This window comes from Balaenoptera ricei, chromosome 10 (genome assembly GCF_028023285.1).
Source record: "Balaenoptera ricei isolate mBalRic1 chromosome 10, mBalRic1.hap2, whole genome shotgun sequence".
NCBI classification, from domain to species: Eukaryota; Metazoa; Chordata; class Mammalia; order Artiodactyla; family Balaenopteridae; genus Balaenoptera; species Balaenoptera ricei.
The window spans coordinates 67,937,470-67,960,510 of NC_082648.1; the positions used below are offsets into that span (position 1 = coordinate 67,937,470).

Sequence of the window (23,041 nt, forward strand, 5' to 3'; positions counted from 1 at the left end):
TTTTCTTAAGACTCTGAAATAGTTGTTTCTTGTGACAATGAACTAGGATAGATAGAAATATTGATTTAGTCTTTGATAATGCAGTATGTTTTGTTAAGTTTTTGTTATCTGTTATTTGGTAAATAGTTATGTGATATAACAAATTTATATTTTACAGTGATAAGAAACATTGTGATATCTTAAATAGTGCAGAGTTATGTAGTGAAGTGTTACTTTATTTTATTGATTGTGATAGATTTATGGTTTTAACTTTCTTGCTTTTCAGAATTTTAACACAATCACTTGCTTTTGGTGTTCCAGGGTGATGTTTCTAATGCTGTTCCTGGTACGCGGTATGATGTAACCATCTCTTCCATTTCTGCTACAACATACAGCTTACCTGTTAGTAGAACAGTGACAACGGATGTGACAAGTAAGTATATGTTTTCCTTTTTTTTTTTTTTACAAAGTATTTGGAACCATTATAAATCTGTTGGATGGAAATATTTACATTGGCGATATGTGCACTGTATGCATGAGGACAGTTTAGTAATTAAAGCAAAATGGAAGCTTAAGGAAGTGATCTGTTTAGAACCTGCGTTCTACTGGTTATCTTCCATTACTTTCAAAGAGCAAAGATAATCTTTCTATACTTGTTTGTGAAATGGATCAGAAACACTGTTAATGGTAACATTTAAATAATACAAAGCCATGAAAATAAACTCACTATAGTTGCTCTGAAAGAGTTATTCAGTTTGTAAGACTGGTTCCTGTTTTCTTAGTCTTTGTGTATAAGCCTTGCATCAAGTAAATTTTTTTAAAAAATGATTTGGCATTAAAAGTATATTTGGCATGTAGTATTTAGTAGCATTCCTTTTTTACATTCTTATAAAAGACTATTTTTGGTATTCCCCAAAGCATTTAATCTTTTTTTTTTCTTGTGGTAGCAAAGCTCTAGGAAGGATAAACTTACGCTTAGGAGACCATTAGTCTTTGGGAACTTCAGAAGTCTACAATTTGTAGATATTTTTCTTACATATGATTGTGAAAATACAATAGTTGTTTGATCTTATAACAACATGAATTTTTTCAAAAAAAAATAGAACCAGGGCCTCCAGTCTTCCTAGCAGGGGAAAGAGTCGGATCTGCTGGGATTCTTCTGTCTTGGAATACACCACCTAATCCGAATGGAAGGATTATATCTTACATTGTAAAATATAAGGAAGTTTGTCCATGGATGCAAGCAGCGTATACACAAGTTAGAGCAAAGCCAGACAGTCTGGAAGTTCTTCTTACTAATCTTAATCCTGGAACAACATATGAAATCAAGGTAATTATTTTGTAAATAGTTAGTATTAAAATATTCATTCATTTTAAAAGTGAAGGAGCTTTATCCCACCAGGTCAAGCCTTTGCAGCAAGTGACTGAAGAATGATCATCTGAGTCTTGGCCTCATTGCCTATCTGGGCTTTTAAAACTTGAACAAATTTTATAATCTCTTTTCATTTTTATGTGTATTTATATGATTTATTTTTCTTATTGATATTGAACCTACTGACAGTCAGATCTTTATCATTTATCTTCTGGACAAATCAAAGTTTTATTATTTCAGATTCTGTTTAATTAGAGAGTATAAAGCTTGAATGTAATTCTTTTGGTCTATTCTAGGTTGCTGCTGAAAACAGTGCTGGCATTGGAGTGTTTAGTGACCCATTTCTCTTCCAAACTGCAGAAAGTGGTAATTTTCCTAAATCATTTATTCTGAATTAACTTCATTATGAGTTTTTGTCATTGAAAATAAATAGGGATATAAACAAAATCCGGCACTAAAATGCATAAAATTTTCAACAGCATGGCCATTCAATTACTTTTAGAGTCTTCTTGGATAGTAAATTCACTCATTAAAATGTATATTGTTCTTTCTGATTATAAAAACACTAAGTGTTATCTTAGAAAACTTTGAAAAAAGCAGAAATTTTAAAAACCCTAAATAAAAGTTATCCATGGCCCTGTTATATAAAAAATGCTGTTACCCTTTTGGTCCATTTCTGGCTGATCTTTTTTTTCCTATGAATATATGTCTTTGTGACTATATATTAGTAAAAGTAGGCTTGTGCCATTTATGCAAGTTTATAGCCTGCCTTTTCCTCTTAACATCAAATCATAAGTATTATTATGACATTAGACTTTTGGAAATACAGATTATAATGGTTATCATATTATTCCATAACATGCAATCATTACCAAACCAACTTAAGCTACCTCCATTCTCCCAATGGCTGAGAGGAAAAATGTGATATCATCCTGATTCGTCTCTCTCATAGTACACTCTAATCTATCAACAAACCCTGCCAACATTATATCAAAATATATCCTGAATCTCACCCCTATTGTTAATCACCCTATGTAATCCATTATCATTTCTCCCCTGAACAATCGAAAGTCTCCTCACTGGTTTTCCTGTTTCCAGCTTACCTGCCTATAGTTTACTCTACCGACAAGAGCCACATAATCTTTTGAAACAGAAGCTAGACTGTTACTTCTCTCCTCCTAAGATGGCTCCTGTCTTATTCAGAGCAAGAACCTAAGTCCTTCCCATGAGCTACAGTGCTCTGTATGCCCTTTCCCCTCTGACTTCATCTCTTACCTTTCTCCTCTCCCTCTGTCTACTCCAGCCATACTGATCTTCCATCTTAGGGTCTTTTCTCTTGCTATTCCCTCTGCCTGGAATACTCTTTCACTAAATATCTGTAGACCTCTCTCCCCAGTTGATCCAGATCTCACTTTACTTTTCCTGACTACACCTTCTAAAATAGCCCCTATTTCCTTCTGTCCATCTTTATTTCCAACAGATTTATTTTTCTCCATTGGACAAGCCTGACATGTAACATATTTACTTGCCTACTTTTTATTGTATGTATTAGCCTAGTAGAACATAAGCTTTGTGATAAAAATAAGTTGTTATGGAATGGAGGTAATTTTATTTATTTAGTAATTCAGCTGTTTATAATAGCAAACAGTCAGAACCAATAAATAGAAAAATGGCACAAAGAATGGCATCTCCAATCAATAGCAAATCTTTTCTGTGGAGCTTATATTCTAGTGGGCTAAGATAAATAAATGAATTACTAAGTAATATACTAGATTGGTGAGAAGTGCTATAAAAACAATTTCTGTAATTTTGTGCAACTATAAATGTTCTGTATAAAGATACAGATAAAGATAAAAATATCCAGTGGTTCACTGCCAAAGGGATACATTGAAATGGGCCCTGTATATCTAGAGGGGATTATGCAATTATAGTGTTAAAAGAAACATGTGCCAAGTTTTATGGCCCAGTTTTTATTTGAGACCCCATCAAGAGAAGCATGTGAATACATGCTCTATGCCATAGAAAGAATTAAGAGAAAATTCTAGAGTTTATTTAAAATTAGAAATTAATGATTCATGAGGTCTTTTTCCTATTGATATTGACCCTACTGACATTCAGATTATTAGCACAACTAAAAATTGAGAAAATTATTATTTTAAATTAAATGTTCACTAGGATATAAAAGAAAAATTTATTACTTATGTTTTTAGCTTCAGGGAAAATAACTGGAATAATTTTTTAATGACTTACCAAATAGTTTGTTCTTTTTTTAAAACTCTCATCTTGATACAGCTTCTGATAAAGCCTGGTACATGCAGATTATGATTTCAACTTGACAGTATTTTGAACTTTATATATTTTATACTCTACTAACTGACATAATTTCTGGAGTTATTTGCTCTCTTGGCAAATTATGATTGGGACAGACTAACACTCTAGGATGGCGTGAAAATAATACCGGAACAGAAGTTTCACTCTGTTTCTGACTTGCTGTGTTTTCTTGGGGAAATTACATAATCACATAATCAGTCTTGCCTTATCTTTTTTTTAAAAAAAATGTTAAGTGGTAAAAATATAAACCTAAATTTAGTTAGATCAGTTATGTCCAAGTTTTCCCCCAAGGACTCCTTTTTATTATTTATGCTACACAGAACTAAATTTAAGGAAAATTTCTGTGGAATAAATAAATTGCATTTATTATTATTAAATCAGAAATAATTTCTTTCTCCATGAATAAAAATACTCCTAAAGTATAAAGTTAACCCATTATACCATACTGAGCTGATATCACATCCACAAGCACAAAAATCTCAACTTTCTTACTTCTCACACAGCATTGTTTCAGACAAATGTAGAATTTTAGCTTTAAAATATTAGAAATATCTCTTGTACCTTCATTTTTAACTTGATGGATTCTTAGAAATGTAGAAGATTCTTTTAGAAGTGTCTATATTTGATTTAGAAAGGGTTTTTTTTTTTCTGGCTCAAGAAAATGTATGTTTTGTATAGTATACACTTCAAAAAGTTTTAATTAGTTTCACATACTTATATATTTACGCAAGTCACTTGTTTAGCTATGCCCTCAAAGTGTGTGGAAGACTTATCTGAAAGGTGAAGTGATTTATAAACAGAATTTTTTGGTGCTTTAGTGTCAGATCTTTACTTGGACCAAGATGGATAAATTCACTACAAAAATCAAAAGATGATGGGATTTCGGTACCTAAAAATCCAGAAGTAGAAACTAGAATATTTAAAGTAGGGGAAGACCTGGCAGCTACAGAAAAGAGCCAGAATTAGTCTTCAGACACCACGAAGTCACAAAAGGAAAACATACAGATTTTACTGAGGCAAAAATAGTGTAATTTTAAGTTAATAAAAATAACCTCTTTTTCACTAAATGTTGTTTAACAGATTTAATTAATTTTTATCTAAGATATTTTGTGTACTTTAAAAGATATTTTGAAATCATGTTTTGGAATGTAATAAAGGTTTGGTTACCTTGTAAATTCAAATTTCTCTACACTTGGGCAGTTCCTCATGATTGTTGTTAAGGCCGATTTGGAAATGTGCCAGCTTGTATGCAGTCTGTTATTGATATATATATTTCAGGCATTCTTATAAAATTTGCATACTTTAGATAAATAAGGAATTTAAAACAATGATTAAGATTAATGATAAAAGCTTTGATTCTTGTAATTCCATAGCATCACGTATTTAACAAACTTTTTGCTTTATTATATTTTATCCACTCAAAAGAAATTTTGGTGCTAAATCTTTAGTATCAGAGAGTTTTCATATTGTCATTGTCCTTCTTAAGCTTTAATTCCATTGATCAGTTTCTCTTGAAGAAAAAAATTTCTATCCATTATGACATCCATTATTAATGATTAATCATCTTCCCAAATTGTTGTATTTTACTTTTTTCAATTAAAATGCAGCTGTTGTTAAGTTTCTTAATTTCTGTTTAACTCATATCATTCACATACAGCTCTCTTACCCATTCACATACAGCTCTCCTGCCCAGGACCTAACTTTCTTATATACTTTATATGGCTTTCATTTACAAATCACATTTTGGTATTCTTCTCTACAATGTATACCTAAACTCTGGTTATTTGATTTCTCAATACTAGGCACTTCTACTATCATTTATATTGTTTTACCCCAAACATCTTGTTTTGTTTTTATTTCTTTCAATAGTGACTTGTCATGGTTGTTCTGTATTCTAAAGGACCTTGATTATTTACTCTACTTGGTCAATTTTGCATAATTAACCTTGAATTAATAAGTATCATTTTTCTTCACTCTGGCCTCATGTTTATCTCATTCCAACTAAGATAGTATATAGCTTATTATTATGCAGATTATTAATAATTAATAACAAAGTATCATGAATTCTGATGAAAGTTGATTTTGAGGGTATATGAAAGTCAAAATATAATAACCACAATCAATTGGGTGGTATCCATTTTATATTAGACACTAAATATTTACATACATTCTAGAAATGTGCTTTTTGGTGCACATGGTTGTATAATTGTTTGAATTTGCCACTTCTTCATTATCTAAGGAATTTATGTAATTCCAAAGTATTTCAGAAAGTAAGATATTCATTATTCAAATTTCTATAACCACAAACAACTATTGACTGAATATTTTTTCAGACTTATTTGAAACAGTTTATTGATGGATGTATTGGCCAAATAATCCTGAACTAAATCTTATGTGCCTCTTAAACACAACTCTATGGGCCCAATTTCCAGTTCTTTATTTTAGGCAAAAGTCAATTCAAAAAGTATACCCAAGTATATATTTCAAAAAGTATTACCCAAGTAGATTTTATACAATGTATTATACATTTAATTTCATATAACATGGGAAATGTAACATCCCAAAGTTATATAAATGCCATTCTAAGTTTTATAACAATGTTTTTCCTCTCCTTCAATCCCTCTCACTTCCCCAGCTCCAGGAAAAGTGGTGAATCTCACAGTCGAAGCCTTTAACTATTCAGCAGTAAGCCTGATTTGGTATTTACCTCGGCAACCAAATGGCAAAATTACCAGCTTCAAGATTAGCGTCAAACATGCCAGAAGTGGGATAGTAGTGGAAGATGTTTCAATCAGAGTAGAGGACATTTTGACCGGGAGATTGCCAGAATGTATTGTAAGTATCATGAAACATCTTCTATGTCTCAAAAATTTTAGGTAAATTACATCTTGAAGTTTTGGTAAAATTTCCATTTTACCAAAATGATTCTTAGCTATTTGATTACTTATAGTATCATATGATATACAATTGGCTGTAGTCAAGGCAGAGTAAGAGAAAGGTTTGAGAATTCAGCAGTGAGATGTCAGATCACTTAGGGAGCTCTGGAAAGACTACATGATAGGCATGGCATTTGTGATAGGCCTTGGAGTAACGATAGGTGGAGATTATGTGGAGGTAGAGGACACTTTATAAGCCCTGAAGTAGAAAATCGTAGGATATCACTGGAAAAAAGATAATACTTCTGTGTGACAGGAGGGGAGGGGAGGGGAATAGTCAAGGTTAAGTTTGTGGAAGTAGATTGTTTTTGTTGTGTTTATCTTTAGTGAAGAGTTTGTTACTACTCTAGTCATAGATGGGAAATCCCTGGAAGTACTGTAATAATGCTTTTTTTTTTTTTTTAGATTTCTTTTTTTATTTTTATTTTTTTAACATCTTTATTGAAGTATAATTGCCTTACAATGGTGTGTTAGTTTCTGCTTTATAACAAAGTGAATCAGTTATACATATACATATGTTCCCATATCTCTTCCCTCTTGCATCTCCCTCCCTCCCACCCTCCCCATCCCACCCCTCTAGGTGGTCACAAAGCACCGAGCTGATCTCCGTGCTATGCGGCTGCTTCCCACTAGCTATCTATTTTACATTTGGTAGTGTATATATGTCCATGACACTCTCTCACCCTGTCACATCTCACCCCTCCCCCTCCCCATATCCTCAAGTCCATTCTTTAGTAGGTCTGTGTCTTTATTCCCATCTTGCCACTAGGTTCTTCATGGCCTTTTTTTTTTTTTTCCTTAGATTCCGTATATATGTGTTAGCATACTGTATTTGTTTTTCTCTTTCTGACTTACTTCACTCTGTATGACAGACTCTAACTCCATCCACCTCATTACAAATACCTCCATTTCATTTCTTTTTATGGCTGAGTAATATTCCATTGTATATATGTGCCACATCTTCTTTATCCATTCATCCGATGATGGACACTTAGGTTGCTTCCATGTCCTGGCTATTGTAAATAGAGCTGCAGTGAACATTTTGGTACATGACTCTTTTTGAATTATGGTTTTCTCAGGGTATATGCCCAGTAGTGGGATTGCTGGGTCGTATGGTAGTTCTATTTTTAGTTTTTTCAGGAACCTCCATACTGTTCTCCATAGTGGCTGTATCAATCTACATTCCCACCAACAGTGAAAGAGGGTTCCCTTTTCTCCACACCCTCTCCAGCATTTATTGTTTCTAGATTTTTTGATGATGGTCATTCTGACCGGTGTGAGATGATACCTCATTGTAGTTTTGATTTGCATTTCTCTAATGATTAAGGATGTTGAGCATTCTTTCATGTGTCTGTTGGCCATCTGTATATCTTCTTTGGAGAAATGTCTATTTAGGTCTTCTGCCCATTTTTGGATTGGGTTGTTTGTTTTTTTGTTATTGAGCTGCATGAGCTGCTTGTAAATCTTGGAGATTAATCCTTTGTCAGTTGCTTCATTTGCAAATATTTTCTCCCATTCTGAGGGTTGTCTTTTGGTCTTGCTTATGGTTTCCTTTGCTGTGCAAAAGCTTTTAAGTTTCATTAGGTCCCATTTGTTTATTTTTGTTTTTATTTCCATTTCTCTAGGAGGTGGGTCAAAAAGGATCTTACTGCGATTTATGGCATAGAGTGTTCTGCCTATGTTTTCCTCTAAGAGTTTGATAGTGTCTGGCTTTACACTTAGGTCTTTAATCCATTTTGAGTTTATTTTTGTGTATGGTGTCAGGGAGTGTTCTAATTTCATACTTTTACATGTACCTCTCCAATTTTCCCAGCACCACTTATTGAAGAGGCTGTCTTTTCTCCACTGTATATGCTTGCCTCCTTTATCAAAGATAAGGTGACCATATGTGCGTGGGTTTATCTCTGGGCTTTCTATCCTGTTCCATTGATCTATATTTCTGTTTTTGTGCCAGTACCAAACTGTCTTGATTACTGTAGCTTTGTAATATAGTCTGAAGTCAGGGAGCCTGATTCCTCCACCTCCATTTTTTGTTCTCAAGATTGCTTTGGCTATTTGGGGTCTTTTGTGTCTCCATACAAATTGTGAAATTTTTTGTTCTAGTTCTGTGAAAAATGCCAGTGGTAGTTTGATAGGGATTGCATTGAATCTGTAGATTGCTTTGGGTAGTCGAGTCATTTTCACAATGTTGATTCTTCCAATCCAAGAACATGGTATAGCTCTCCATCTATTTGTATCATCTTTAATTTCCTTCATCAGTGTCCTATAATTTTCTGCATACAGGTCTTTTGTCTCCTTAGGTAGGTTTATTCCTAGATATTTTATTCTTTTAGTTGCAGTGGTAAATGGGAGTGTTTTCTTTTTTTTTTAAATTTTATTTATTTATTTATTTATTTATTTATGGCTGTGTTGGGTCTTCGTTTCTGTGCGAGGACTTTCTCTAGTTGTGGCGAGCGGGGGCCACTCCTCATCACGGTGCGCAGGCCTCTCACTATCGCGGCCTCTCTTGTTGAGGAGCACAGGCTCCAGACGCACAGGCTCAGTAGTTGTGGCTCACGGGCCCAGTTGCTCCGCGGCATGTGGGATCTTCCCAGACCAGGGCTCGAACCTGTGTCCCCTGCATTGGCAGGCAGATTCTCAACCACTGTGCCACCAGGGAAGCCCGGGAGTGTTTTCTTAATTTCACTTTCAGATTTTTCATCATTAGTATATAGGAATGCAAGAGATTTCTGTGCATTAATTTTGTATCCTGCTACTTTACCAAATTCATTGATTAGCTCTAGTAGTTTTCTGGTGGCAGTTTTAGGATTCTTTATGTATAGTATCATGTCATCTGCAAACAGTGACAGCTTTACTTCTTCTTTTCCGATTTGGATTCCTTTTATTTCTTTGTCTTCTCTGATTGCTGTGGCTAACACTTCCAAAACTATGTTGAATAATAGTGGTGAGAATGGGCAACCTTGTCTTGTTCCTGATCTTAGTGGAAATGGTTTCAGTTTTTCAGCATTGAGGACAATGTTGGCTGTGGGTTTGTCATATATGGCCTTTATTATGTTGAGAAAAGTTCCCTCTGTGCCTACTTTCTGCAGGGCTTTTATCATAAATGGGTGTTAAATTTTGTCGAAAGCTTTCTCTGCATCTATTGAGATGATCATATGGTTTTTCTCCTTCAATTTGTTAATATGATGTATCACGTTGATTGATTTGTGTATATTGAAGAATCCTTGCATTCCTGGAATAAACCCCACTTGATCATGGTGTATGATCCTTTTAATGTGCTGTTGGATTCTGTTTGCTAGTATTTTGTTGAGGATTTTTGCATCTATGTTCATCAGTGATATTAGCCTGTAGTTTTCTTTCTTTGTGACATCTTTGTCTGGTTTTGGTATCAGGGTGATGGTGGCCTCGTAGAATGAGTTGGGGAGTGTTCCTCCCTCTGCTATATTTTGGAAGAGTTTGAGAAGGATAGGTGTTAGCTCTTCTCTAAATGTTTGATAGAATTCGCCAGTGAAGCCATCTGGTCCTGGGCTTTTGTTTGTTGGAAGATTTTTAATCACAGTTTCAATTTCAGTGCTTGTGATTGGTCTGTTCATATTTTCTATTTCTTCCTGGTTCAGTCTCGGTAGGTTGTGCATTTCTAAGAATCTGTCCATTTCTTCCAAGTTGTCCATTTTATTGGCATAGAGTTGCTTGTAGTAATCTCTCATGATCGTTTGTATTTCTGCAGTGTCAGTGGTTACTTCTCCTTTTTCATTTCTAATTCTATTGATTTGAGTCTTCTCCCTTTTTCTCTTGATGAGTCTGGCTAATGGTGTTATCAATTTTGTTTATCTTCTCGAAGAACCAGCTTTTAGTTTCATTGATTTTTGCTATTGTTTCCTTCATTTGTTTTTCATTTATTTCTGATCTGATCTTTATGATTTCTTTCCTTCTGCTAGCTTTGGGGTTTTTTGCTCTTCTTTCTCTAATTGCTTTAGGTACAATGTTAGGTTGTTTATTCGAGATGTTTCCTGTTTCTTGAGGTAGGCTTGTATTGCTATAAACTTCCCTCTTAGAACAGCTTTTGCTGCATCCCATAGGTTTTGGGTCGTCGTGTCTCCATTGTCATTTGTTTCTAAGTATTTTTTGATTTCCCCTTTGATTTCTTCAGTGATCACTTCGTTATTAAGTAGTGTATTGTGTAGCCTCCATGTGTTTGTATTTTTTACAGGTCTTTTCCTGTAATTGATATCTAGTCTCATAGCGTTGTGGTCGGAAAAGATACTTGATACGATTTCAATTTTCTTAAATTTACCAGGGCTTGATTTGTGACCCAAGATATGATCTATCCTGGAGAATGTTCCATGAGCACTTGAGAAAAATGTGTATTCTGTTGTTTTTGGGTGGAATGTCCTATAAATATCAATTAAATCCATCTTGTTTAATGTATCATTTAAAGCTTGTGTTTCCTTATTTATTTTCATTTTGGATGATCTGTCCATTGGTGAAAGTGGGGTGTTAAAGTCCCCTACCATGAGTGTGTTACTGTCGACTTCCCCTTTTATGGCTGTTAGTATTTGCCTTATGTATTGAGGTGCTCCTATGTTGGGTGCATAAATATTTACAATTGTTATACCTTCCTCTTGGATCGATCCCTTGATCATTATATAGTATCCTTCTCTGTCTCTTGTAATAGTCTTTATTTTAAAGTCTATTTTGTCTGATATGAGAATTGCTACTCCAGCTTTCTTTTGATTTCCATTTGCATGGAATATCTTTTTCCATCCTCTCACTTTCAGTCTGTATGTGTCTCTAGGTCTGAAGTGGGTCTCTTGTAGACAGCATATATATGGGTCTTGTTTTTGTATCCATTCAGCCAGTCTGTGTCTTTTGGTGGGAGCATTTAATCCATTTACATTTAAGGTAATTATTGATATGTATGTTCCTATTCCCATTTTCTTAAATGTTTTGGGTTTGTTATTGTAGGTGTTTTCCTTCTCTTGTGTTTCTTGCCTAGAGAAGTTCCTTTAGCATTTGTTGTAAAGCTGGTTTGGTGGTGCTGAACTCTCTCAGCTTTTGCTTGTCTGTAAAGGTTTTAATTTCTCCATCAAATCTGAATTAGATCCTTGCTGGGTAGAGTAACCTTGGTTGTAGGTTTTTCTCCTTCATGACTTTAAGTATATCCTGCCACTCCCTTCTGGCTTGCAGAGTTTCTGCTGAAAGATCAGCTGTTAACCTTATGGGGATTCCCTTGTGTGTTATTTGTTGTTTTTCCCTTGCTGCTTTTAATATGTTTTCTTTATATTTAATTTTTGACAGTTTGATTAATATGTGTCTTGGCGTGTTTCTCCTTGGGTTTATCCTGTATGGGACTCTCTGTGCTTCCAGGACTTGATTAACTATTTCCTTTCCCATATTAGGGAAGTTTTCAACTATCATCTCTTCAAATATTTTCTCAGTCCCTTTCTTTTTCTCTTCTTCTTCTGGGACCCCTATAATTCGAATGTTGGTGCGTTTAATGTTGTCCCAGAGGTCTCTGAGACTCTATTCAGTTCTTTTATTCTTTTTTCTTTATTCTGCTCTGCAGTAGTTATTTCCACTATTTTATCTTCCAGGTCACTTATCCGTTCTTCTGCCTCAATTATTCTGCTATTGATCCCGTCTAGAGTATTTTTTATTTCATTTATTGTGTTTTTCATCATTGCTTGGTTTCTCTTTAGTTCTTCTACATCCTTGTTAAATGTTTCTTGCATTTTGTCTATTCTATTTCCAAGATTTTGGATCACCTTTACTGTCATTATTCTGAATTCTTTTTCAGGTAGACTGCCTATTTCCTCTTCATTTGTTAGGTCTGGTGTGTTTTGACCCTGCTCCTTCACCTGCTGTGTGTTTTTTTGTCTTCTCATTTTGCTTATCTTACTGTGTTTGGGGTCTCCTTTTCACAGGCTGCAGGTTCGTAGTTCCCGTTGTTTTTGGTATCTGTCCCCAGTGGGTAAGGTTGGTTCAGTGGGTTGTGTAGGCTTCCTGGTGGAGGGGACTATTGCCTGTGTTCTGGTGGATGAGGTTGGATCTGGTCTTTCTGGTGGGCACGTCCACGTCTGGTGGTGTGTTTTGGGGTGTCTGTGGCCTTATTATGATTTTAGGCAGCCTCTCTGCTAATGGATGGGGCTATGTTCCTGTCTTGCTAGTTGTTTGGCATAGGGTGTCCAGCACTGTAGCTTGCTGGTCGTTGAGTGAAGCTGGGTCTTGATGTTGAGATGGAGATCTCTGAGAGATTTTCGCCGTTTGGTATTACGTGGAGCTGGGAGGTCTCTTGTGGACCAGTGTCCTGAAGTTGGCTCTCCCACCTCAGAGGCACAGCCCTGATGCCTGGCTGGAGCACCAAGAGCCTTTCATCCACACGGCTCAGAATAAAAGGGAGAAAAAAATAGAAAGAAAGAGGATAAAATAAAATAAAATAAAGCTTTTGGGAGGTCTGACGTCTTCTGCCAGCGTTCAGTGGGTGTTCTGTAGGAGCAGTTCCACGTGTCGATGTATTTCTACTGTATCTGTGGGAAGGAAGGTGATCTCCGCGTCTTACTCTTCCGCCATCTTGCCCCAAGTCTCTAATAATGCTTTTTTAAAGTTAATATTGGTTATCTTTGTGATATTATTGATGAGAAAACAACCAAAATTACTTTTCTTTTAAATGCTTTAAGTTGTAGGATTCACAAAATTTTTTTTAATTTAGATATCTAATACACATAAACACATAAACACATGTGCCCATATACACACAAACACATGTTCTATGAGCTTTGTCTTTTGAATACTGTTGCAGAAAAAATAATCATAACGGTAAGAAAGTGACATTATGTTTGAAATTTCACAATAGGGAAAACATTTCATCTCTTTGGCTCTTGCACTTTTAATATGAAATTTTAAAATTCTTAAAATGATTTTGCTATAGTTATACCTTTATTCAAAGCCACATGAAATCCTACTTATAAGAAAGATTAAGGTGTAAAGAATGCAGTAAATACATTCTGTTCTAAAACTGTGGACAATGGTATTGATGGAATAACTTTAGACAGTAAGTGGGTATAATTAAAATCTAGCAGATTTGTCTGTAGCTATAATGGGTAAGTGAATCTGTTAAACTCTTACCCAATCATACACATACACACACAAATTAAGAATAGTATTTGTAGTATAAAGAAAAAATGAATTACCCTTATCATTGCCATCAAGTGATACCACATTATTTTCCCACTGATGTTTATTTTTTTCACTAGGAGAATAATGAATCCTTTTTATGGAGTACAACCAGCCCTTCTCCAACCCTTGGGAGGGTGACACCTCCATCACGTACCACCTACCCATCGAGCATGTTGCCCGGGAGGAAGATTAGCTCTGTGTGGAAAGAACCTATCAGTTTTGTAGTGACACATTTGCAACCTTATACGACGTATCTTTTTGAAGTTTCTGCTGTTACAACTGAAGCAGGTTATATTGATAGTACGATTGTCAGAACACCAGAATCAGGTATGGTTTCTTTCTTTCTTTTTTTTTTTTGGTAGGAAAAGAAGTTAAATTATTCATAGAATAACCTTTCATTTTTTTCATGTAGATATTTTTGTTAAAATCTTCCTTCCCTTTCAGTAACTTTTTTTGCCCTAATAACAGATAATAGGTATCCCTTCTGGAGCATCTTCAATTCCAATACTCTTTTACATAAGCATCTAAAATGAGAAAGGAGATTTGAGAGAAGAGACTCCTGAGCTAATAGCCTTGATCTTAAGATCAGCTTTTATCATTCTGTGACCCCAGCAATTTTTCGTAATCATCCTGTCCTTCATCTTCTATAGTCATGTGTAGATGACTTCTCTCACTGATATTGCTATTGCCAGATGTGGAGATAACACCTGCAGTAGCAGAAATATCATGCGATTAACATTCAGCATCAGATAAAAACAGTAGTTAAAAAATACCTACCTGTATCCTCTTTGTATTTGTTTCCTTTTGTGAAAAATGGAGACAGTAATAGTATCTTCCTTATGGAGATGGTGTTAGTACTAAATGAGTATGATTAGATATTATTATTACTACTAAATTCTAAGAGTACATATTTCTAGGTATGGTATTTATATATTTAATTATAATATGTTAGCATCCATATATACACATATATATATATAGACAAACACATCTAAACATACTACATAATGCCATACTAAATATATAGTATCAGAAATTCAGTTAGAATGATGATTTTTAAGGCTACTGGAAATTATTACTTGTAGGGTAATTTCACTTAAGCATAGTATTTTTTTCTGATTACATAGGTGTCATTTAAGTACATGTAAATTTGAAGATTTTTCTTGAATTAAACATCTTTGAATCAGACCATTTCCTCTTCCATACTCCTTACTTCTTTTCATACAAAAAAAGAAAGAAAGAATTTCATGAAGGTCACACAAAGTGAAATTTGGTAGACAAGAACTTTGTTTTAAAAAATATTTAGAATGTTTCATTTCAATTAAAAGAAAGTTTTTTTTTTTAAATATAGAAACATCTATGAAAAAGACTATTTTTAAATAGCATTATTATTTTTATATGTTACCAATGTTACATTAGAATATAGGTTATAAATTTCCTCTCAGAGCCAAATACAGATATTGATATAAAAAGTAAAATCACTGCCAACGGATTCTGAAGGTTGAGTTATTTCTTTGCCCCTTCCACCTGTGTACACCAGAGGGAGAGCTTTTATCAAGCCAGATGCCCAGGGCTTGTTGAATGCAATACGTATAAATGCTTCAAGACAATGTAAGTGTACAATGAGCTATATAGGAATAAAACACCCTGTGCAATCATATACAGCATTAAGTAAAAATAGTAATTGTTGCAAATAAGGAGTTTATCTAATGGTCCACCACTTATTCAAATTCTTCAATTATAGCCTATCTTTTCTTTTTGTAGGTTGAAAAAACAAACACTTTACTGTGTGACCTTTTATTTTTTCTCTGATTCTGTGTTTTATTTTGTGTATTTAATAAGGTGCTTTTAAATTTTAAATATATATCTATTATTTATTCATTTTTTTCTGTAATCATTTTAGTGCCTGAAGGACCACCACAAAACTTTGTAACAGGTAACATTACAGGGAAGTCCTTTTCAGTTTCATGGGACCCACCAACTACAGTTACAGGAAAATTTAGTTACAGAGTTGAATTATATGGACCATCAGGTAAGTCTTAGTTTTGTGTTTACCTTTTGGAGTAAGAATTATATAAAATATGTTACTGTGATCAAACTTTTAAAAAGTATTTAACTGTTTTTAAAAGACCCTGTAGTTGAAGCAAAGAGTAAAAAAGTAATAAGGAAGTGAGGCTCTTTGAACTTTTTGTTTAAAATCATAAATAAGTATAAGGAGGGTAAAACATTGTCCATGTTCCATATTTCATGACAAAGCTGAAAGAACAAAGGATAACCCCTCAAGAAGAGAAGTATTAGAGGAGATACATGTCTTCACATATTTGAACAGGAGGACCTTGACTTACTCTGATTGCAAATATATGAAGAACAATGGGCTTCGGTTATATTAAATCAGATTTCTGCTTAGAAGAAAGAGACTATTTCTAATAATTGGGCTCTCTAAAAGTAATATGGGCAACTTCATAATGTAGCGAGTTCACCATCTTTATGAACAAGGAGGAGCTGGACATCGACTTGTCGAATATTTTAAGAGGTTCAAATACTATATTAGTATAAGTTAATTAAGTAAACTCTACAATTCTTTCATAATCTGCATTCTATGGTTCTATGAAATAAGTTTATTTCAGATAGTAATGAAATAACATAAACTCACATATTATCATTTATTTGGAAGAGTGGAAAAATCGACAAATGTCCAAATTATTCACTTGGGAACTTCTAGGAATCTATCATGAAACACATGAGTAAACTTTATTTCTCATCCCTGAGTACCTTATGCTCCTAAAATTCTGAAATATTTGCAGGCCTAAAGATATGGTAGTCTGTTTTTCCCCCTCCCTCCTCAATACATAGACACACATGGATACCCAAACATACCTTTTCTATCGGTACTATTTTACAAAATTTTGACAAAGTACTCTTGAATCTGTGAGGCTGGTAAGTCAAGAGAATGTATTTAGTAACTATCGAATTTAGCAACCTGGAAGTCATTAGCGATCTTATCGAGAGCAGTTCGCTCTCGCTGGAGTATGTGGGGTAAATGCCTGCTTGGAGTAGACTGAAGAGAGAATGGGAGAAGAGAATTGGAGCAGTGGGTAATGGACAACTCTTGAGTTCTGCTGCAAAGTGAAGCAGTGAATGGAAGTGGGTAGTGGGGGTGAGGGGTAAGCAGCATCGACAGGTTTTCTTTTCAGAGGGAACAAACAAAGCATGTTTGTTTGCTGATGGGAATAAATTAAAAAAAGGATATGTTGATGATATAAGAAAGGCAGGAATTATTGGAAAGATATCTTTGTGTAGGCAGAAAATGAGATCTTTTGCTCAAATGTAGGGATTGGTTTGAGATAAGAATCCAGATGGTTTATCCATTGTAACAGGTTATAAGGCAGAGTCTGTGGGTGCAGATGCTGTAAATAGGTACTTGCGTTGGTGGGAGTATGTGGCACATGTCTTCTGAATGATTAATTTTTCCAGTTAATCAACTGGGAAGAAAAAGTGTAAATATTCATCTAGAAGAGTAGAGAGTGACTGTACTACTGAAGTTAAGTAAGGTGCTGAGTACCATTTAGGGCTCATTTGAAGTGCGGTAATGAATAAAGTGATACCAGTCAGAGTGGATTTGTGTTTTTCTCCAGTTCCCTTCAACAAGAGAGGGCTTATGTAAGGCAGTGTTTATTACTGACAATGACACTGAGGCTGGATAAAGAGTAGACATCAAGTGGTGAGGAACCAAACAAAATAAAATAAAGTAGGTGGTAAGATCAATGGATTGGAGGTCCCGAAGAATTGTTGGTTCTGGCTTCTAGAGTAGTGATCAGGAGACAGGAAGTGTGGTCAGAGACAGCTGCATGAAATTGAGATAATTTAGGATTTGCAGTTATTGGTAATAGCGATGTCTATTATGACTGTGAGGGAGTGGCTGAGATCAGGTGGAGGACTAGATTATTTAAGGAGAGCTTGAAGTAGTTTAAGGATGATCTCTAAGGATATTGAAATCACCACAAATTAAGATGGTAGCATTGAAGAAAATGCCATTGAAGCAGGAGCTAAACCATCCAGAATGAGAGTGAGTGACCCTGGGGTCCACAGATCACTACAACAATGAGAGTCAGTGGATGTCACCGATTGCATGAGAGCTGAAGCTGTGGGCTTTTCTAAGGAGGAGCTAGAATTGTCTAAGAGCAAAGAGGAGCAAGGAGAACACATGCCACACCTGCCCGCCTAGTCGCTTGAGGGCTGCGGGGAAAAATCAGTCACCACCACCCAGGGTGGCTGTAGGGAACAGAAGCAGTGGTCTCAGGGGAGAGCTAGGTTTCAGTTAGAGCAAGAAGCGGAAAAGACTATTCGGAGATAAAGTTGAGGATTTAAGGAATTTTGATGATGGCCCAGTTAAGAAATTTTGCTCAGAAGCTAAGCTACAGAAATTTTCTAAATATATCTTTTTATAGAAGATAGTGAGAATATTTAGCATTTTAATTGAATGAATTTGAGTATCAAACACTGTCACTGTTTTTATATTGGTAAAATCTAATGTGTGGGCTTCCCTGGTGATGCAGTGGTTGAGAATCTGCCTGCTAATGCAGGGGACACGGGTTCGAGCCCTGGTCTGGGAAGATCCCACATGCCGCAGAGCAACTGGGCCCGTGAGCCACAACTACTGAGCCTGCGCGTCTGGAGCCTGTGCTCCGCAACAAGAGAGGCCGCGATAGTGAGAGGCCCGCGCACCACAATGAAGAGTGGCCCCCGCTTGCCACAACTGGAGAAAGCCCTCACACAGAAACGAAGACCCAACACAGCCAAAAAAATAAATAAATAAATAAATAATAATTAAAAAAAAAAAAAACCCTGATGTGTTCATTTTAACTATGTCAAAAAATAACACTATGGTTCAATAGGGCTTTATATAAAAGTAATTTTAAGTACTGCAAGATTTTCATTTTTTTTCCATTTTAAATAAATTGACACCAGTGTGATACTAAGCTAAATGTTTAAGATATATTCACTTTTTTTTTTTTTTTTTTAATTTATTTTTGGCTGTGTTGGGTCTTCGTTTCTGTGCGAGGGCTTTCTCTAGTTGCGGCGAGCGGGGGCCACTCTTAATCGCGGTGCGCGGGCCTTTTACTTGTCGCGGCCTCTCTTGTTGCGGGGCACAGGCTCCAGACGCGCAGGCTCAGTAGTTGTGGCTCACGGGCCCAGTTGCTCTGCGGCATGTGGGATCTTCCCAGACCAGGGCTCGAACCCATGTCCCCAGCATTGGCAGGCAGATTCTCAACCACTGCACCACCAGGGAAGCCCTATATTCACTTTTAAAATTGTAATAGTGAATGTTAGTGCATATGTTAACACTTTAATTGCTCTATACTTAAATGTAAGAATGATTACATGCTTGAGGAGTAAATAATCCACGATTATCTTTTGCTTTTTGCAGGTCAGATTTTGGATAATAGCACAAAAGACCTTAAGTTTGCATTCACTAATCTAACACCATTTACAAAGTATGACGTGTGTGTTGCGGCTGAAACCAGTGCAGGGATTGGACCCAAGTCAAATATTTCAGTGTTCACTCCTCCAGGAGGTAAGAACGCCTCCTCTAGTGTGTTAATGAGAATTTTATTGCATCGGTTAAACATTGTATTAGAAGCTATTTCGTTGATATTTACCTAATTCATGTTATTTCCTTATCAGATTACTACCTAGTACATTCTGAACATGTGTTCCTTAGAACACTAAACCCATAGCATGCTTCATAATAAGAGGGACCAAAGATCAAGTAAACATTATAGGAAACATTACATGCAATATCAGCCTGCATAATTCACAATGAATAGTACTGGCAAAATCTCAAGAATACTTAAACAAATGAACACATTTAACATGGTTTAAACCACATTATTTAATGCTGACTCTATCTTCCCACAGAATAACGTTCAGAGAAATCCATGTATCCCACAATACCTATAACAAAGTATGTTTATAATCAAAAGAATATTCTAAGGAAGTGAGGATTTCTGGAAGGTGCATAATATAAATTTACCAGAATATACTGAAATTATTTTAAAAAGTTTCTCCTGAAGAAATTTTTTAATTGTATATATTAAACGTCACAGTCTAAGGCAAACTGTAGTGTTTAAAAAAATGTTACCATGCCATTTCACAACCTGTTTTCTGGGCCCACACCAAACTTGCTCAATGCCTTCATTTCTATTTAGATATTGTAATTATTTAGGAGAATACAATAATTTTTTTACAGTCACACTAACACTTGAAAAAGTTTTCAGATTTTGTTTGTGTGATAGCTAACATACAGTAACTTGTGAATTAAGTACACAGTGTGCACACACGCACGTGCATACACACGAGGCTGGGCATACCTTCATCAGATAAATCATTCAAGTGTTTCACCATGAGAGGGCAGCAACTATTAGGGAATTTTGTACTTCTCCCCCATTTCAAAGAACAACCCTTGATAATATTTTGCTATTGAAAGAACGTAAAAATTATGTTACATCGATTTCAAATGAAAATTCTAATGTGTATACAGTTTCAATACACAGGTTAAAAAAGAGAGGCACGCTCATTAACAAAATGTTCTCATTTTTTCATATCAAAACTTTTTCCATTGTATTTCTATCAGAAGAGTCTTAGCATTGTATGTCTTCTCCATTAGACCTGAAATTTCTCCCACCTCCACCTAAACCTGCTCTTAAGCATTTTCAAGAAATCTAGACAGATTTATGGATGGTTGTCAAATACCACAGAGCAATCTGGCCTTCGTCAGACTTAGAGCCCTTGAATTTGGTCTTTTCTCAACCAACCCAACTGACCAATTTCTATTCTCATGTTATGCAATTAAATAAATTCAGTCTTCTTTCAAGCCAAGCCGATTTTGGTGCTCCTAAACTGAATCCACAATTTAAGATTATTGTTTTATTGTCATCATTCTTGGCCTACAGCATCTGACCAAAATAGGGAAATAGATAATACATTGCCACATACAGTGCCATTTTGTTTATTTGGGATATTGTTTAAGCATTTATTTCCCTTTCTTTATATCTGTACTTTTTATTGACAAAATAATAAGTAGAATTTTAAGGACATTGTTCAACATATTTCACATGGGTTATTTTTCACACCAAGTTATTTTGAATAGATGGCTCTACTTGCCCAGTGTAATGAGCAGTGTATCCTGAGTTTTATCCTACTGCCTCCTGAACTACTCACCATGTAGACCACATCCAGGTGGCTTTCAGGAGAACCCACTGGCAACAGGTGGGTTTCTCTAAGGGCAGGTGTGGCACAGTTCTTACCTCTGCATGCCTGCTTCTCCATGGAGTTCTCAGGGAGTTTCAGTGGAATGCTGGGGCAAATGCAGTGAATGTAGACTCTGACAACACTAATTAATCCTGGTCCCACTAATTAAAACTTTGCCATAAAGGAATCTTTAGACTATATGAGAACAATCTAATAACTCATTAGAACTATATACTTTCAATTAAAATTTATACCTTAGTTTTAGATTATTCTTTTTATTCATTAATACAACAGGGTTCTTTGTATTCTAATTAAAGTTACTCAATTTATTTTTTTCTCCATATTTAAAAGTAGTCTATAGTCTATTTAAAAAATTAATTAGGACCAGCTTTTAAATTAATATACTTTAAAACAACTGAGGTTCTAACAAATCTCCAGATATTCATAGAAAAATATTGAATTTCTTTCTTATAGAAAATATGTGCTATCACATTTTAATGGGGCTGATTTCTCTAATACTGAGAATCATATGGTCCATGGTCTACTTTGATTATCAAAGAAAATCAACATGATGTTGTTAAAGCAGTTATCCTATGTATTTCATAATGTTTCTACATATCCGTTAATATTTTACTGAGCAGATTTCTACGTAGGCATGAAGAAGAGATGGTTTTGGAAAAAAATGATAATTTAATAATCTCTAATGTTATAAAACATCATAGTTGCCTATTCCAAAATGAGGTAATCTGCTGAATATAACATAAGCAACAGAATTTTCTTATTATTTGTATCGGGATTAAAGAAACTTAAGTAAATTCTGTTGCTTCAATATCCCCTAAAACTTCCCTGCCACTAGTGTCAAGTATCTTTTAAGGAGGTTAACATCATTTCTTAAAAGCAAACAAAGTATTGAAATCCATATTCATTCCCCCATAAATAAACTATGGAAGTGAAGACATTTGTCCTTAGTAGTTTCAATTTGCTACTTTCTGCAAATAGTAGCAACATCTTTGTAGGGAGATCACTGAGAAACTCTGAACTTTGTGTTTTTCACGATTCTCCATGACTTTTATTTTTCAGTAGATTTTTGCAAAAGTCACTTCTAATGGAAGTTTAATTTGCTAGATAATGGCAGACTTATTTTAATGTATTTTCTCTACCCCAGTGCCATTTGTCTCCATTTCATTTTTTTCTAAGAATTTTTCATTTGCAAACTCCAAATCATTTGGAATATATTTTTACCAATCATATGTGTACTCTGTTTCCCATTTCTTAGTAAAATTTATAGATGTATTGACTTGAGAATGATTCTTAGGTCATCCCCATGGACAACACCTTCAGAATTGATGCTGAACCATGAATAATTGCTTTGTGTGTTTGATTTTCTTTAGTTAATTTGGTATCAATATTAAAGAAGTTTGATCTAATCCACACTTCTCTGGTTTCCCCATAAGAATTTGTGGTGTAACATATCAAGTATCTTTCTAAAGACAAGATATAATGCTGTCTACTCCATTTCCTTTATCCCCTAAGCTTTTTCTTCTTTCATAAAAAAAAGAGACAGCCTTAGAATCATTCTTCACAAGTTTGGGGTACATTTTTAGGGTAACATAGAACCACTTAAAGTTGGATTGTAACTTTAGGCATTAGTGTCATGGGGCAATACTTACTAAGTTATATTGAAAAGTATAAATCAAAAGATAGAGAAACAGTGTCTGCTACTATTTTTAGGTTTGGCTAACAGAGTAAGAGACAGTACATTTTAAATATACTGCTGTACTGGGTAGTGTTTGGTATCCTACTACATTATTATGTTATATCACATGGGACTGACCATTTCACTTACTTTATAGTAGGCAGGGTTTAGTTATCTGACTATTCTGATCAATGTAGTTATTAAACTGGCTTTTTCAGTTAAGATTCTACATGAGTTCAAATTAGATGGAAAAGTGCCAGGTCTCTTCTTTGATTTATGTTATGCAATACTGAGAGTTTG

The 23,041-nt window shown here is 34.9% G+C and overlaps 1 protein-coding gene across 5 annotated transcripts in view; it reads left to right on the forward strand.

Moving 5' to 3' along the window:
- Nucleotides 1–23,041, forward strand: part of PTPRQ (protein tyrosine phosphatase receptor type Q) — a 280,514-nt gene that overhangs the window by 70,308 nt on the left and 187,165 nt on the right. For all 5 annotated transcript variants that reach the window (XM_059936586.1, XM_059936587.1, XM_059936583.1 and 2 more), the window contains exons 20-26: nt 301–412; nt 1,083–1,309; nt 1,648–1,717; nt 6,318–6,517; nt 13,872–14,121; nt 15,698–15,826; nt 19,223–19,369. In XM_059936586.1, coding sequence (XP_059792569.1) covers nt 301–412; nt 1,083–1,309; nt 1,648–1,717; nt 6,318–6,517; nt 13,872–14,121; nt 15,698–15,826; nt 19,223–19,369 — 1,135 coding nt within the window. The remainder of the gene's footprint in view (nt 1–300; nt 413–1,082; nt 1,310–1,647; nt 1,718–6,317; nt 6,518–13,871; nt 14,122–15,697; nt 15,827–19,222; nt 19,370–23,041) is intronic.